General features: G+C 41.4%; 1 protein-coding gene across 1 annotated transcript; it reads right to left on the reverse strand.

The window, feature by feature from the left end:
* Positions 1 to 794: 794 nt before the first annotated feature.
* LOC308088972 (solute carrier family 28 member 3-like) lies at positions 795 to 13,745 on the reverse strand (the record flags this gene model as incomplete). Its single annotated transcript, XM_080433553.1, has 14 exons — positions 795 to 888; positions 1,152 to 1,266; positions 1,762 to 1,860; positions 3,326 to 3,407; positions 4,129 to 4,326; positions 4,454 to 4,622; positions 4,902 to 5,032; positions 6,076 to 6,201; positions 7,941 to 8,021; positions 8,426 to 8,506; positions 8,659 to 8,736; positions 9,603 to 9,716; positions 10,970 to 11,114; positions 13,567 to 13,745. 14 exons carry the CDS (start codon positions 13,743 to 13,745, stop codon positions 795 to 797), a joined length of 1,692 nt encoding a protein of 563 aa, XP_080289679.1.
* Positions 13,746 to 14,998: the final 1,253 nt, after the last annotated feature.

Here is a 14,998-nt window from a genome sequence, read left to right on the forward strand (position 1 = left end):
CTGCAAGCCAGGTGAAGGTGCTGCTTCCTTCTGTGTCACATGCAGATGTGAGCGCGCACCCCTCCCATCCCTCGAAGGAACGCAACACTTTCTTCTGTTCTCTCTCTTGGGTCTCAGTCTGTTTTTTCACCCAATGATACAGTATAATGAGTTTGCACAGTCAATCAGTCAGTTAGAGTCCAGTCCATTTTGACAGCCTGGGCTTTGGTGACTACTAGTTGGACCCAGTATGCGTCAGATGCTGAGAACGAGAAGGAAGTGAGACCACAGTGACATCAAGTGGCCAAGTCATATATTGTTCCTCAGAGTCAACAGGTGCTTTGTGCTGAGCAGAAAATGATTAAAAAAATAATCGTAAAAAAACAACAAACAAAAAATGTGGCACTGACATTAATACAAATGTAGCAAATATTATTATTTTTTTGTTGGGGTGGAAGTAACTCATAGTTACATTAACACTGAGGTTTTTACTGTGTGGGTATCATGGAATATCCAACGTTTATACCGGGCCTAATTACGATGGTTTTGTGTGTCTCGTGCTTATTGATCACAGTATACATTACAAAATAAATAGGAAAAATATAAATTACGTGGACTTAGGGTTTGTGGCTCTCTCCACTTTGTTACTTTGTAACTTACTTTGTCCTTTCCTCTGTGTGTGTGTGTGTGTGTGTGTGTGTGTGTGTGTGTGTGTGTGTGTGTGTGTGTGTGTGTGTGTGTGTGTGTGTGTGTGTGTGTGTGTGTGTGTGTGTGTGTGTGTGTGTGTGTGTGTGTGTGTGTGTGTGTTCAAGGCACTATAAGCTGCAGTTGAAGTGTGTGGAGGGCATGGCAGTGCAGCAGCCTTGCAGAGCGCCCGCACTGAATCCCCACTGCTCCGACACACTCACACTGGAAGAAGAGCACACATATACACATACATATATCAGGCACAGGCATATATACATCAATACATGTATGTGTGTAAGGTAAATGGACTACATTTACATAGTGCTTTGGCGGAGGAAACCATGCAAGGCACCAACCTGCTCATTGGGAGCAATTAGGGGTTCAGTGTCTTGTTCGGGTTTGAACACTATATATATATATATATATATATATATATATATATATATATATATATATATATATATTATATATTATTACACACGCACCTGTTGAATAGCTCTGCACAACAGGTGGCTAGGTCTGTGCTGCTGTTGGCCACATTGGTGTGGTTGAACAGTGTGTTCAGGAACTGCTGGCAGTGAAGTGGGACATACAGCACTCCTAGAAATGCACAACGTGAACATGTTATTACTGCTGCATTTTAAGGTACAGTCAGTCACACACAGAATGAAGATGTAACAGTTGACATTTAAACCATCGCCAGGAACGCGATGGTTTAATAGGATTTGTTGCTGTCGGAAATGTTGGTAAATGTATGCCAGACTTCATCATAAAAGAGTGTCGTGCTAAAGTAGTGAAAATAGCCGATCTACAAGCTCACAGTGCATCACATCACGACGCGTTGTGAGCTTGTAGATCGGCTATATTCGCTGTTATTTACAAAAAAAAGGAACCAAACAAGCGACAAAATCATCATGTTCCTTATTCTCAATGTCACTATTAGGATATGAAAAGAGAGCACGAGGGAAAAGACAGAAAAGAAAGCAAGAATTAAGCCTAACGGTGAGATGATGGAGGGAAGTAGGGAACGAGGGACGGGATAGAGATAAACAGAAAGAAGGGCAAAAATGAAAGTATAAAGGAGAGAACGGTCACCTGCAATGCACGCAGTCATGAAGCAGGCAACTGTGCCTGAAATAAGGGCTCTCATGCCGCACCTGGAGATGTCTGACCTCCTGTCTGGAGCCATGGCCGCTGGGGGAAAAAACATTCTATGTTACAATGATACAGTGGCATAAATTAACTAAGTACATTTACTCAATACTGTACTTAAGTACAATTTTGAGGTATTTTTACTTTACTTGAGTATTTCCAATTTTCAGTACTTTTACTTCTAGGGGTCACATGCACTTCTACTCCACTATTACTTCTACTCCACTACAGGAGCAAATATTGTACTTTTATTCCACTACAATTATTTGAAAACTTTAGTTACTAGTTACTTTGTAGATTTGTATTATTATTACAAAACATACATTAACCACTTCAGCCCCATATACATTTGAAAATAGCCGATCTACAAGCTCACAATGCCTCCCGATGCAACGCATTGTGAGCTTGTAGATCTGCTATTTTCAAAGGATTTTTATACATTTGAAAACTTGTGAAATGTGACATTCTGCAGAAAGAGTACTTTCTATTTTTGGTACCTTAAGTACATTTTGATGCCAATACTTTTATACTTTTACTCAAGTCAATTTTGAATTCTGGACTTTTACTTGTAAGAGAGTATTTCTACATTGCAGTATTGATACTTTTACTTAAGTAAAAAATGTGAGTACTTTCTCCACCACTGCAATGATATAATAACAAAGCGGCCACAATACTATACCAGCTGTACACTCAATTGGTACAGCTGTTCCAGCTATACATTTAGTACAAATCTTTGAGCAGTGGTGTAAACCTTTCTGTTCTTTAGTGCAGTGGTGCTCAAAGTGGGGTTAATACTTTACTTACTTTACTTTACTTTATTTGTTTATTAACGGGACTGTGCGCGTTAATGAACATTCAATACATGTACAAGAAATGCATGACTAAAACAGAAAATACAACATAAAACTAATCTGGGAAATGTTCAGTATGTTTGAAACATTTTAACAACACACATCTTGTATGGGGTCCCTGGCACAACATATTTTCAGATGGGGGTCTGCAGCGAGAAATATATTAATGTGGGGGTCCTTGACATGAAAATGTTTGAGAACCTTTAGTGTGTCCATAAGAAGTAGTTCATTTGAACCAACTGTACATTTAAATTGGGATTCTAACAACACTATTCACAAAAAGTCCTGTACAAATGTTTAAATGTGTGAATTGTCTTACAAAGGGTATTTAGTTGTGAAAATTTAGGATTTGTTTGGGCAAATAAATCCCCCCCCCCCCTTTATAGTGGCCTGGATTTGAAACCTGGCGAGACACAAAATGCAATTCAACAATATTGTGAATGTGGCAAACAAGGTCATCAACACAAGCGTCCGCCCTCATTAATGTCTATTTACAACAGGTCCTGTGTAAATGCAGCACAGATTGCTTTAGTCACACTTTGCGTAAAATTGGGGCGATGTGGGGGGCCTGGATTTTCATTTGTCTGTTTGTCTGTCTGCCTGTCTGTCTTGGAAACCAGACTTGGAAACAGCTTTTGATAGAGGGTGGAACTCACACAGTCCTCCAATCAACATCCCCAGGGAGGCAAAGTTGGCAAATCCACAGAGAGCGTAGGTTGCTATGGTTTCAGAGTGGACCTGAGGAGCAAGAAACAGCTTTGGTCTACATTTGTCTCTTTCATTGGTTGTGATTCTGTCAAAATGATTCTACTGTATATGGCACATATAGCAACAAAATGTCAGAGGCAGCACAATGCACATACTGTGTAGAAGATTATGCACAGATTGAACTTGAGACAAGGACAATAGAATGTCTTGGGCGCAATCATTATAGCTATTTAGAGGAGCAGTCATGCAAATCAAGTAAGTGCTGTACACTCCTAATGCTGACATCAATCACAGACAGATTTCAACAATGAACTTGATGTGTGAGTGGCAGTTTAGTAATTTTCTGTGATTTCATGATTGGAATAGAATGAACAGAACATTGCTTTTTTTTAAACAATTTTTAACAGTTTCTTTCCTATACCAAGGCAGTAAATGCTCCTACAACAGTTCTCCCACATTATAAAATGAAACAGTTTCTTTATTGAGCAAGTGGAGACAGTGTGTAGGTTTTTTGTTTGTTTGTTTGTTTTTAAGTAAAATATGTAATCAAATCAAAATGTGCATGTCAGTGTTAATCAATGAGGACGTTGGAATTAGGGCATATAATCATCATATGAGTGTCGTTTTAATTGTATTGTATTTCAGTGAATCACTGACAGAGGGAGAGAAGGGGGGTGAAAGTACTAAAATAGACAAGAATAAAAACACTAGTACCACCACAATAACCAGAGGCACAACGAATGATACTCACGGAGATGTACTGCTTAACGTTGTCCACATATTCAGGCCCACCGTCCTCCCTTAACTTAATGAGATCAGACAGTTTCTTGTAGGCCACAAACTCATTGAAAAACGTCTTACGTCCAATGAGTTCCCCCACAATGAAGCTGTCTTCCCAGGAAACACCCATCATGAAGGAGACCGGCATGAACACGTAAGAGCAGATAACCTACGTGGGGAGAGACAGTTAGGGTTTCCATGAATTATATCAGTGTCTACCTCATTGAGGAAAGTATATTTTAGAACTGTGTATGTGTGTGTGTCCATGCAAATGTGTGTGTGGTTGCCCCCCTCACCGAGAAGCTCAACTGGGGGTAGTCGAACATCCCTCCCAGCCAAGAGAGGGCAGCATCGGCAAAGGCCAGCAGGGCTATGAAGGCGATGAGGCTGACAGCAACGTTTGCCACCAGTACCACAGCAGAAGATGCTCCGTAGGAGGCTGCTTCCAATAGGTTCTTACATTCACTGTGGACAATAAGACAGAGGTTACAATTTGTCTCAATGCTTGAGCCTAATTTATACTTTGTAGTACGGCCGCGTAGTCCGCTGAAAATAATCTGTTTCCCAGTTCAATCAATTTATTTCGCAGTATAATGTAGACTTTATACTACACATGCCACCTCTTGCTTCAGAGATAAGGAAGGGGTGAGATAATCACTCGGGTCCTATTTCTGGACTAGATCATGACAACACATGGCAGCCTTTTTCAGTTTGTGTGTGTACATTGTTTCCATCCTCTCGCACCTTTTGGCCAGTTTGAGGCCTTTGCTGGCTGTTATCCGCGGGGTCTCTGTCTCTGGCCAGAAGAGCTTAGCGATGGCCAGACTGGCAGGGGCAGACATGAATGATGCTGTCAACAGGTGGGAACCTGCAATCTAGAGTATGAGAGGGAGTAATGGAGAGAAAGAGAATAATGCAGCTGAACTGAATCCAAACCTTTGTTTAGTGTTGACTGAAATGGCAGATATGAAATCGTTATTACAAAGTATACAGTAGATGTCCCACTTTTATGCCCCATATAACGTGAAATCACCCTACTATGGGGGGGGGGGGGGGTTAAAGACGATAGCCCTTGTATTGTTATATTTATTTACTTTTATGTTTCCCACCACTACAGCGCAATGGTGGCCTTGAGCTCAGAGAAATGTACTTGTAGCTCCTTTGAAAGCCTTGGTCTGATCAAGGTTTCCTGTCCCATAGTCACGTTAGCCTGTGCAGTGTGCAATAACAGGCAAAAAAACAAGGAGACCCTTTCATTTCTCCTCTGTCATCAAATCGCCAGCTGTCATCAAGCCCATATTCATTTATCCATTCACCTACATGTCCCTTCACTGCTGTGCTAACTGCAAAATTCTCTATTTCTTCCACCAAAAGAAAGCACCCAGTAGAAGCAATTTCCCTCGAAAACGTTGAATTACTGTAGCATGCAAAACGCAAGACAATAAACAAGCAATAGGCTGTAATAGGCTACTACACCATGGAGACTGGGGTTCAAATCCTCCACTCAACTTAACTCATTCAATTCAACACAGTGCCTTCGGCTTGGCCAGGTGCACCAACTAATATTGTGTGGGTGGGAAGCCAGTTGGGGATGGATGATCTCTGTCGCTACACTAGCAACTCCCACAGGTTGGTCAACTCAGGGCACCTGTTCAGCAGGGAGAAAAACTAGGTAGGCCCTGCTCCTTATTTCCTCCCTAACCCATCACCTCTCAACCAAATGGACCGTTCCGGGTCCATTTGGTTACACTTATACTCTCTCAGAGTTACAGCTGGATAACTGTCTATGCTTTTGTGCACACTAGCTGGCAGGCACCTCTCTTCTCTCCTCGCCCAAAGGTGGTGAAACCCCTTAAAAACACCATCATCATGTCTCCTCCTGCTCAATCCTTTCCTTCCACTTTCCCCGTCTCCTCACCCCAAAGGAGATGAAAGCTCCCAAGACGCTACCGGCGATGGAGGCCAAACCTCCTGTCATCACCGCGTGCATTTCAGACAGAGTCAGTTGACTGATGTATGGACGAATCAGGAGTGGTGACTCCGTCTGAGAGAGAGAGAGAGAGAGAGAAAGAGAGAGATGTGTCAGCACCATATTTTCATATTTGCATCAGGACAGCATGAGTGCAAATGTGCTTGATTCAATCAACTGGCTGAAATCATAACTGGTTTTGTGATGTTTAAAGCTGCAATCTGTAACTTGTTTTAATGACTAAACCACTATTTTAACCAATGTGCATGGTAGAGTATGTTAATACAATATAACTAGTACAGACTGCAGTCAGGGCCGGCCGCAGGCATAAGGAGTCTATGCGGTTGCTTAGGGCCACAACCACTAGGGAGGCCGGGGGTCACACACTGTATAATAAAATAAAATAAAATGTGTCCAAGCCAGGTGAAGTCACCTCTGGAGCCTGTCATAGTCACAGAAATTGTTCAGACTAATTGAGAAACCTGTGAACATTGACATTCCCACCTCAGAAGATCACACTTCTTGAGATAGCTTGCCCTTTTCTTTCTTTCTTTCTTCCTGTGACGTCTGCTCCTCTCTCATCTCTGGTGATGGCAGATATTAATTTACAATGAATGTCTGCTCTTAAACCTTCTTGGCACTAGACAGATGGAACTAGCCCAAGCAGGGTTGAGGAGATGACTTGTAGGGAAGTAAATTGGGCATCAAACTCTGTGATGATGTGGTAAAGAAGAGGAGCAGCCATGTTTCATCTAGATGTGTCATCTTCTATGGTTTCTGCAGGAGCAGAAAGAAAGGCCAAACTCGCAGGCAATCAAAAAGTGTGATCCCACGTTCTGAATGTTCACAAGATTCTCAATTAGCCTGAACCCTGACTGTGACAGACTGTGACAGGTATCTCAAATGACAGGTGATAATTATCAGCCTGGTCAAATTATTCAAACGTGCAGTGGTTACAGTGGTTTATGGAGTATCAACAGCTGGTACTATACTTTTAAAAAAAGTGCATATTCAAAAGATGTACTTAAGTACAGTAATCAAGTAAATGTACATTGCTACTGTCCACCACAGGGCTTCATGGTATATTTACAGCACATTTACAGTATGGACAATGAATCGAATAATCACTTACTGATAAGTAGTTTTTCCGTATAAATGGGTATTCAATTAATTTTTTAAAGAAAACAGCCAGGTTCAGGTGAGAGAGTAAGGTCTAAATGATGTTACCTCAGTGCATTGCCCACAACAACCCAATATTAAATAGATTATATAATGTTATCAGCATCTTCCATTTTTTCAAGGCACTGTATGCATTGAGCCAGATTTATACTTAGACATATGACACTGTCAAAAATAACCAATCTACAAGCTCACAGTACATTGCAGCATGAATTAGGCATTAGGGGCTAAACACCCCTAGAGGTCTGACCCTAAAAACGCCCCTGATATTTACATGAACAAAACACGAGCTTTAACTATTCTTTTTGCCATCCTTTTTATTCTTTGCCAATGTGTGTGTGTGTGTGCGTGCATGCATGCGTGCGTGCGTGCGTGCATGAGTGCGTTCCTAGGGCCGGCCCTGACTGTAGTGGTTTGAGGTGGTCTCCCTGAGACATTTAAACACCGGTGTCAGGTTGGACATCTCAAGTTTGTCAAGTAGTGCTGCCTGAATCTCATACGGCCAGTATCTTCCCTGGACAAGCGGGTGCTCTGTCTTAGCTCAGCAGTAGAAATGTGGTCTCTGGATTGCAGCTTTAATGCTCTCATGCCAGCTTGCAGCTTTACATGTAAATTCCCTCAAACATGTTACACACCTGTCCCAAAAATATGTTTCCAGCAGCAGCCATCGATTCCATTGGAGATGTTCCCATGGTTAGCTGCATCATGAACCCGACCTGGGGGGAAAAAGGGTCAAATTACCTCAGCAACTTTAGATTTTTTTTTGCATGTTCTTGCTAACAGAATGTGACATCATCAGTAACAAGCCAGGTTGTATATAACTGTCTGCATGCTGGAATAGTCTCCATACTGTATATGGGCACCGTTCACCATCCACCGTCCACCAACACAGCAATTTTAATATAGGATAGACATATATAATATATACGATATATACACACAACATCTGTATAAAATATAATAGCAGCAGCAGTACACCAGTGTTGCCGTCCATGTACAATATACCAATGTTGCCAGTAGAGAGCAATGTGACTCCAAATATAGCTGTTAGCTCACTGAGAGGAGACATTTCCTACACACTTCCTATTCCTTAGTACAAAGATAAGCACTACTCCCTTACCTTGGGAATGAGCCAGGACATGAAGCCAACATAGTAAAGCATGGTGATGATGGTGCAGAAAAACACTATGATGGGCAGCACCTGTTGGGAGAGTGAAGTTAACACCCAAGATTTTGTGCTTTTAGTAGTAGTATTATTCATCTGATTATCGTTGCCAGCTTGTTTGTGCTCTGTGTGTGTGTGTGTGCGTGCGTGCGTACGTGCGTGCGTGCGTGCGTGTGTGCGTGTCATACCTTAAAGGCAAAGAAGTGGTCTTGATAACTCTCACCAAAGACAAACTCAGAGCCCACATCCGTGTAAGACAGAAAGATCTATATGGAAGTGAAAGAGAAATCTAACCTTTTGAAACTGACACGTTTCTCTCCTTTCACAAATCAAGCTCAGCTAGTGTACAGTAGTGTACTGTAGGTGTGCATGTCTTTGTATGAGTTTACATGCAACATGGGTGTGTGGCTGAGGTGTGAACCACTTTCAATCTGGCATCCTTACTTTGTCATTATAGGCCAAATTATTTAAAATATTTTCAATCAATTTGAAATCTTCAAAAATAGAGAAAATAGCAAATAGTAAATATAGTAAAAAAAACTAACAGTCAAAAAATACGTGGAATTGATCAATAATGTAATTTATTATGGCCGATACATTGTGGAATTAAGCTTGTAGATCTACTATATTAACTACAAGTCTATAGGACTTAAAGGACCACTTGAACCATTTTCAACCTATCTTCATAATTGGTCCTCACTAATGCTCATTATAATATGGTACAATTTTGGTTGCGTCTCAGATGAGGGCTGTGGACAGTTCAGAAACCCGCTTACTAGTGACATCATCGGTCGGCAAGTTTGGTCATTTCAAACAAGATTTCAAATGTATTTTTTGTTTTTTTTATCAATGCCAGAACAATGGCTTCCATTATAGCATGCTAACTTCCCAGGGAGAGAGAGCCTGTCATTTCTATTAGTTTGGATTCCCCATCGATGGTGTCACTGGTAGGTGGGTTTCTGAACTGTCCATAGCCCTGCTCTGAGATATAGAGTGAGCTGAATTTATTTATTTAATATTATTTATTACACTATTTATAGTGTGTGCATGCGTACATACGTGCATGTGTGTGTGTGTGTGTGTGTGTGTGTGTGTGTGTGTGTGTGTGTGTGTGTGTGTGTGCGTACTGTACCTTCACTTGTTGTCCGAGCCAGTCCACTGCAGTGAAGCCGACTATTGTCCTGAGAATAAGAAGACCAAAGACAAACTGCAGTCCAACGCCACACAGCACAGTACGCCAACACACCTGCAGAAAACACACACAAACTGAATGCACTTTACACACAGTTTCAGTTCAATTCAATCCCTTTATTGTAATTGCAGGTGAAATTAAAGCCGCAATCCAAAACATATTTTAATGCTTTAGGGAATCAGTACAGTACACTACAGACAGATTGGGAAGTTAGCCAAGCAACAACATATAGGGGGTCTGGCAAAGATCAATCAAAGCCAGCTGCCGGGGAAGCACAGAGTGTGGTGCTATAAGCACACACTGACTGTACCAAAGGGTGATGTGGCCACTAAATGTCTGTGAGATCCCCACTTCTCAGGTCTGCAGGATGCACAACCTAGCTACAAATTACATAAGGAAGTGGATGGGCTTGCCCCGCTGCTTTTCGGATGGAGGTCTCTTTGGATGGAATATGCTGGGGCTCCCTTTGAAATCCATCAGTCTACTATAGGATACAAGCAGGAGAAGGCTCGCCTTGCACTCAAGCTGAAGGAGTCCAGTGCAGTTATAACATCAAGGCAAGCTGGCAGAGCTCCTGGAAAGATGTTGGGCAGCTTTCATCAAGCCAGGCGATTGAGGAGAAAGCCATTCTCAGACTTGGCAAGAACCTCAGCTCAGCTTCCCAAGAGAGATTGTGTCCACCACTCTCCGGTCAGACATCATCATGTGGTCTGCTGTGGAGAGAAGAGTCCTCATGAAGAGTCACCCCCTGTGAAGAGGGCATGACAGCAGCCCACGAGTGGAAACACCTCAAGCTGGTGGCGGAGTGCCAAGAGGCTGGATTGAAAGTGGATGTCTGAAGCAGGGGCTCTGTCGGCAAGGCAGTAGTAGTCCAACTGCCCCGCAGCGCTGGCATGACAGGCTCAAGTCTGCGGAAAGCTGTGAAGGAGCTAGGAGAAGAGGCAGAGAAAGCGAGCATAACGTTTGGGGGCGAACACCAATATAAAGGCAGCTGCAAGGAGTAGTTGGGAGATGGGGGGGGGGAAACATCTGTGATTTCTTGCATGGGAGTCCTGGGTTCAAATCCCAGGTAGCGTAGGACCTACAGTACAGTACATCTTACGGATTGCAGCTTTAAGTTTGCAACTCCCAAGTCAATGCACTAAAGAAAAGAATATACACAAGAATAATTTAAGAGAAGCACATTTCAGCCTAATTGCTAAAAGCAAAAGAAAGGCTATATTTAATCTAAAACGGTACAAATGCTAAACTGGGGCGAACGTCAGTTTGTGTGCGTGTGTGTGTGTGTGTGTGTGTACATCCCTTACTCTGAACGGGTTGTTGGAAAAGAGCAGCATTAAGAAGATGAATGAGAGCAGACCAGCAAAGGACACCAATGGTCTAGTTCCCTGCTTGGCTGTGTCCAACACCAACCAGCACACCACCCCTGCCACCAGTAACACACACATCACCCTGGACAGGGGCAGGGAGAACAAGGGGGAGGAAGGGACATGGGGGTCTTGTTACCAACCAGAGCTCGTAACAACAAAGAGGTAAAAGAGCACGGCTGCTGTGCCCAGAGAAACAAATCAATGTATTTACTTTTTAATGTATTTTGTTAAACATGTTAAATCTTTAAATGTTTATTTATTTTGGAAAATCTTTTAATTTTTTTTTTTTTTTTAAATGGGATGTTTACTCATGACCCATAAGAATGGTTCCATGACCCAGAAACGGTTCCCGACCTGCTCTAATGTATATCTGAGTTAAAGCTGCAATCTGTCATTCTTAGATCCTATACCCAAAATTCGAACCTGAGACCAAACATCTACATGTACCACTCAGCCGAGATAGAATCCCCACTTGGCCAAAGGATGAGCTTCAGTACTACTTGTCAACCAGCAGGTGTGGTACCCGACACCAGGGTCTAAATTTCTCAATGGACGAGTAGGGAGACCACTGCAGATATACTAGTTATAATCGGTTTAACACAAAGTTTTAGTCATTAAATTAAGTTCCGGATTTAATCTTTAAGATAAACACCTTAATGTGTGTACTTTCCACATAGTCAATAAATACTTCTGACACAAATACAATTAATTCCAAGGTATAGATAGATTTTGTGAGGAAGTCAGTGATTGATTTATCAGTCATCGACTTGCTAACAAATAATTTTCTTGTTTATTGTTTATTAGGATCCCCATTATAGATTTTGCCATGACAAAAGCTAACTATATTTTATATAATAAAATAAAAATAAATAAAGATGCAATGAAAAGTAATAAAAATAAACCAAATTCACATACAACACAAGAAATTTCGTGTCTCTAGGGGTTACTACAGGCTTGTTTGCATTAAGTGTTCCTTTATCTTTCTCTTGAAGGTGAATCCTGTGTTTGTATTTTTAACAGTTGACGGACAGGTTCAGGCTCCAAAGAATGGTTCAAAGTCCAGGAATTTCAGGGTTTTTATATTTATTTCCCTCCACAAACACCAATACAAATCAGTGCAACATATTCACAGTGGGCCTAGGCGGAGACGACAACTTAACACAAATAAGGCTGGCCAAAAATAACAGCAAAATCAGAAATGCACACTTGAAAAGCTAAACTAAAAAAACGCAACAAACCAAGAACTTAAGAAACTGAATACAGACTATGCCTTCCATGAAGGCCCTGGCAGCTCTCCTTTGAAATTCATACTTAGCCTACTAGCCCAAGCCTACTTTTTTTTTTTTTTTAGCTGGAGCCTCCTTTTTATAAGTTGGGGTGTAAGTGGGATAAACTATAACAATTAGTAATTGGCAACTCATTAACTCAAATATGGCTAACCGGCCCATGACTTATTTTACACAATGACCTAATCTGTTACCATCCAAATCATATTCCTTTCTGGGCACCCATACATTCACAAGACAATAAAAACCAACCCATGAAACTAAACACCCCTCCTCCTCCACAGTACTTGGCACCTTCCCAATTAACAGGATTGCCAGCCCGGCAGGCGGCAGAGGAGGCACAGGTGACCCACAATCAATTGAACATTCCACAGTTTAGACATGTTTAAAATATTTGCAGTCCTTCAATGTTCAACAGTGCATAGATGTACCAATGATAAAACATTCAACACCGATGCTACCAACAGTCACCTCCAAACCGGCTTGTTGGTCCTCAATTAATAGGAAACAGCTGTGTAGCTTGTGTGTTTGCAGTGTCCCAGATTAATGTGCATAGGGCGTCTATAGTGCACGGGCTGCCCCGTGACAGTATGTAATTAGGCAATGAGTTCCATCCTATTACAGATTTACAGATAACAGTAGATTTTTCTTGGTCTAGGTGCTACCAGATAACCTGAACTGGCTTGTAGTCATATGGTTATGTTCATTTCACGGCCACCTGGTCAACGAAATACTGTGGTTTCTTGTCAATTAAAACAAGTAAGAATTTGATGCCAAGAACAATGAATACACCAGTCTTTCCCAAACTTTTTAGCTCAAGACCCAAAGGAGAAATTATAGTTTGCCCGGGACCCAAAATAGTGAAAATAGCAGATATACAAGCTCACAACGTGGTGAACAAGCTTGTAGATCTGCTATTTTCACTACTTCTTAAATGTTTTTAAATTTTTGATTTTATTTATGAAACACTTTTAAAATTGTTGGAATTATTTTTTATTGATGAAAAGTTGTGATTTTTTTGTTCAAACCTTTGAAATAATATATATATCTTTTTTAATAGGGGATATTTACTCGCGACCCATAAAAATTGGTCACCGACCCAAACATGGGTCTTGAGTCCTACCCACTGTGTGGGAAACATTGTTCTACACTGTGTCAATTTAACAACTTACTTTCAAACTTTCAGTTTGAAAGGATTTCATATATGCAGAGGCAGGTTCTCTATATTTTGCATTTGGACTTACTCACCATCTGATCCACCTCCAATTCCCACTCAGGACCTTTCTGACAGGAAGGAGCCCCTCCCACACTTGGTCACCATAGTGTGCCACTGCCCAATCCCAAGCCACAAAGAACACAGTTAACAAGGTGATGACCAGCAGCCCCACGGCACGGTGGAAGTTTATGATGCACGCCGCTATCACCATAGCAATGACACCTGTAAACATTTTAAAATATATTCATATGAAAACCTGCACTGTATAGAGTTGAATCATAAAGAATAGAACAGAATAGAATAACAGAACAGAAAGGGTGTACGGCTGAAAATCTTTTCAAACATAAATGCCATCTCCCACACCTCCTGTCGGAATGCAAACGGTAGGCCACTCTGTTCGTTTGTGGCTGCAAGAGTCAATACTTTTCAAGCTGTTCTTCGGAACTTAATGCATGGATTGGATGAGTCTGTGAATAACATAATGTCAGTATAAGTAACCCTGTGAAGAGATGCACTAGATACTCATCTAGCCTTAGGAGAAATTGGCTTAAAAGCCTGTATTTATAACTGTCCAACATGTTCGTTTGGACAGTTTTTATTTATGTTCCTGTAACTGTATGTTTTTCTATGGACCATGAGTCTGCAATAAAGATATTCATTCATTCATTAAGGAAGTAATTTTCATGAATAAGCAACCTCACCTGATATCTTATCAGGAATGAGTGAACTGAACACATTCCAGCATCTGCTAGCCTGCTATCACAGAAAGCTTCACACAATAACCTCTCCTGAAAGGAGGCTGAAGTGTCCAGTGTCATCCAATGCAAAGGTGTCCAAAATAATAGTGGTCCATAATTGTCCATTGTTTAATCTATGTGGTAATGGCTGATAAAAGATCACAATGACACATATTGTTCTGATAAGATAGTAGTCTAATCATTGTTATGGGAGCTACTGTAGAAAAAACATTGAGTCATACATGCAGGTCACACAGAATGTGTGTGTGTGTGTGTGTGTGTGTGTGTGTGTGTGTGTGTGTGTGTGTGTGTGTGTGTGTGTGTGTGTGTGTGTGTGTGTGTGTGTGTGTGTGTGTGTGTGGGGGGGGGGGGGGGGGGGGCAGGGTGCTATTACCCGTCACTAGAAGTAGGAGTGTAATCATCTTGATCTTCTTTTTGTGTTCTACAACATAATCCTGGAGGGCCTCCATTTTCTGCTCCAAGAACCTATGGATGCAGGTATATGGAGATATTTATTGAGGAGTGACAAAGAGAGAGAACAAAGAGGCTAGATTGATGATTTACGTATGTTGATACGTATGTTGATGTAGGAAGAATTTAGGGAATGATGTGACATAAATGGATTGCATCTGTTTGCCTGCCACAAACCTTTTTTTATGTTCATCCGTTTTGTCAAATGTGCTCTCTGCATCCTCATGTGCATTTTCCATATCAATGGATTGACCGC

The sequence above is a fragment of the Gymnoscopelus braueri genome (assembly GCF_963280865.1).
Source record: "Gymnoscopelus braueri genome assembly, chromosome: 7".
Taxonomy (NCBI): domain Eukaryota; kingdom Metazoa; phylum Chordata; class Actinopteri; order Myctophiformes; family Myctophidae; genus Gymnoscopelus; species Gymnoscopelus braueri.